Source organism: Galeopterus variegatus, unplaced genomic scaffold (assembly GCF_000696425.1).
Source record: "Galeopterus variegatus unplaced genomic scaffold, G_variegatus-3.0.2 Scaffold15303, whole genome shotgun sequence".
Classification (NCBI taxonomy): Eukaryota; Metazoa; Chordata; class Mammalia; order Dermoptera; family Cynocephalidae; genus Galeopterus; species Galeopterus variegatus.
In genome coordinates, this window is record NW_007741414.1 from 13531 (window position 1) to 15349 (window position 1819).

The 1819-nt window shown below is 37.7% G+C and overlaps 1 protein-coding gene across 1 annotated transcript; it reads left to right on the forward strand.

The window, feature by feature from the left end:
- Positions 1-290: 290 nt before the first annotated feature.
- Positions 291-1235, forward strand: LOC103582227 (olfactory receptor 502-like). The gene has a single exon (XM_008563881.1). It carries the CDS (start codon positions 291-293, stop codon positions 1233-1235), a length of 945 nt encoding a protein of 314 aa, XP_008562103.1.
- The last annotated feature ends 584 nt before the right edge of the window (positions 1236-1819 follow it).

Genomic DNA, 1819 nt, shown 5'->3' on the forward strand with positions numbered 1-1819 from the left:
TAATATATATGTATATATAGAAAGATAAACATTATTTAAAGCAATTTTTCTTGTGTTTCTGCTAAAAAAAATTTTTTAAGACATAGAAAGATTCACTATACATAAATATATAAATTCTGGAACTCCAGAGTAAAAAAAAAATAAAACAATTTTTAATCTAAACTTTGCTTGAATTATAGTTTTGTTCATAAAACACTTCCATGTATGTATTAATGAAAATGAAATTTATAAATTCTTTAATGTACTGTCTTTATCATAGGTGTTCATTTTGCCAGAAGCTTCTTTGTCTCATGGATTCCCTGGTAAATGGGAACCACACTGCAATGACTGGGTTCATTTTATTGGGCTTAACAGATGATCCAATTCTTTGTGTCATCCTCTTTGTGATCATCCTAGGTATCTACCTGGTGACCTTATCTGGCAATCTCAGCACAATCATTCTTATCAGAATCTCTTCTCAGCTGCATCATCCTATGTACTTTTTTCTGAGCCACTTGGCTTTTGCTGACATAGGCTATTCATCTTCCGTCACACCCAATATGCTTGTAAACTTCCTGGTGGAGAGACAGACAATCTCCTATTGTGGGTGTGCCATCCAGCTTGGTTCAGTTGTTTTCTTTGGGTCAACTGAATGCTTCCTTCTGGCTGCCATGGCATATGATCGCTTTGTGGCAATCTGCACCCCACTGCTTTATTCAGCCAAAATGTCCACACAAACCTGTGTGCAGTTACTCCTGGTTGCTTACATAGGTGGTTTTCTCAACACTTGTTCTTTTATTATTTGCTTCTGTTCTTTACTCTTCTGTGGACCAAATCAAGTCAATCATTTCTTCTGTGATTTTGCTCCTCTAGTTGAACTCTCCTGTTCTGATAGCAGTATTCCTGCAATTGTTCCCTCTTTTACTGCTGGCTCCATCATCGTGGTCACAGTGTTTGTCATAGCCGTCTCCTACGTCTACATCCTCATCACCATCCTGAAGATGCGCTCTACTGAGGGGCGCCACAAGGCCTTCTCCACCTGCACCTCCCACCTCACTGCGGTCAATCTGTTCTACGGGACCACCACATTCATTTATGTGATGCCCAAGTCCAGCTACTCAACAGACCAGAACAAGGTGGTGTCTGTGTTCTACACGGTGGTGATTCCCATGTTGAACCCCCTCATCTACAGTCTCAGGAACAAGGAGATTAAGGGAGTTTTGAAGAGAGAGCTTGGTAGAAAAACTCTTTCTTAGTGACACCTGTTGTTTCTGTTGTATTTGGTACTATAATGTCACATAGATATAGTAATAAAGAAAATACAGTACCTGTGATTGAGACATATTTGTTCATATATCAATACCCAGTGTAGAGCTTTTTTAAGTGGTGGGTAGATTTTTAGATATCAAATGGTAAATCGTAGGCTTGTAGTAATTTACCTCTAGTAAAATTAAGTTAAATTTGTCATTAAGGAAAACAAAAAATAATGAAAAAACAATTTGCTGAAAAAATTTAAGGTAATATTTATATTTATTTTTCAAATGTAGTTCTTTGCTGTAGGTTGAGGTTACTGTACTTCCAAATCATAAAGACTGTGTTCATTTTCAACAGCAGCTTATCCTGAAATATATGTGATTACTGTCACTATGACTGAGTACATTCTAAAGGCCAACGACAAAGTGGAACAGACAGTAAAACTGCTGGAGACGTTTTTCTTGCATTAAGCTTATCTGTTGGAAATGGGCTTTGTGGGCCCATAAAATTCTAATCTGTGTTTTGGTCTCTGACTCAGGTCATGAATACATGGAGTCCCCAGAAAAGGGTGAGATACCCTTGACTA

Coding starts and splice junctions, on each gene's coding strand:
- LOC103582227 (XM_008563881.1), top strand. CDS start 291: ATGGATTCCCTGGTAAATGGGAACCACACTGCAATGACTGGGTTCATT.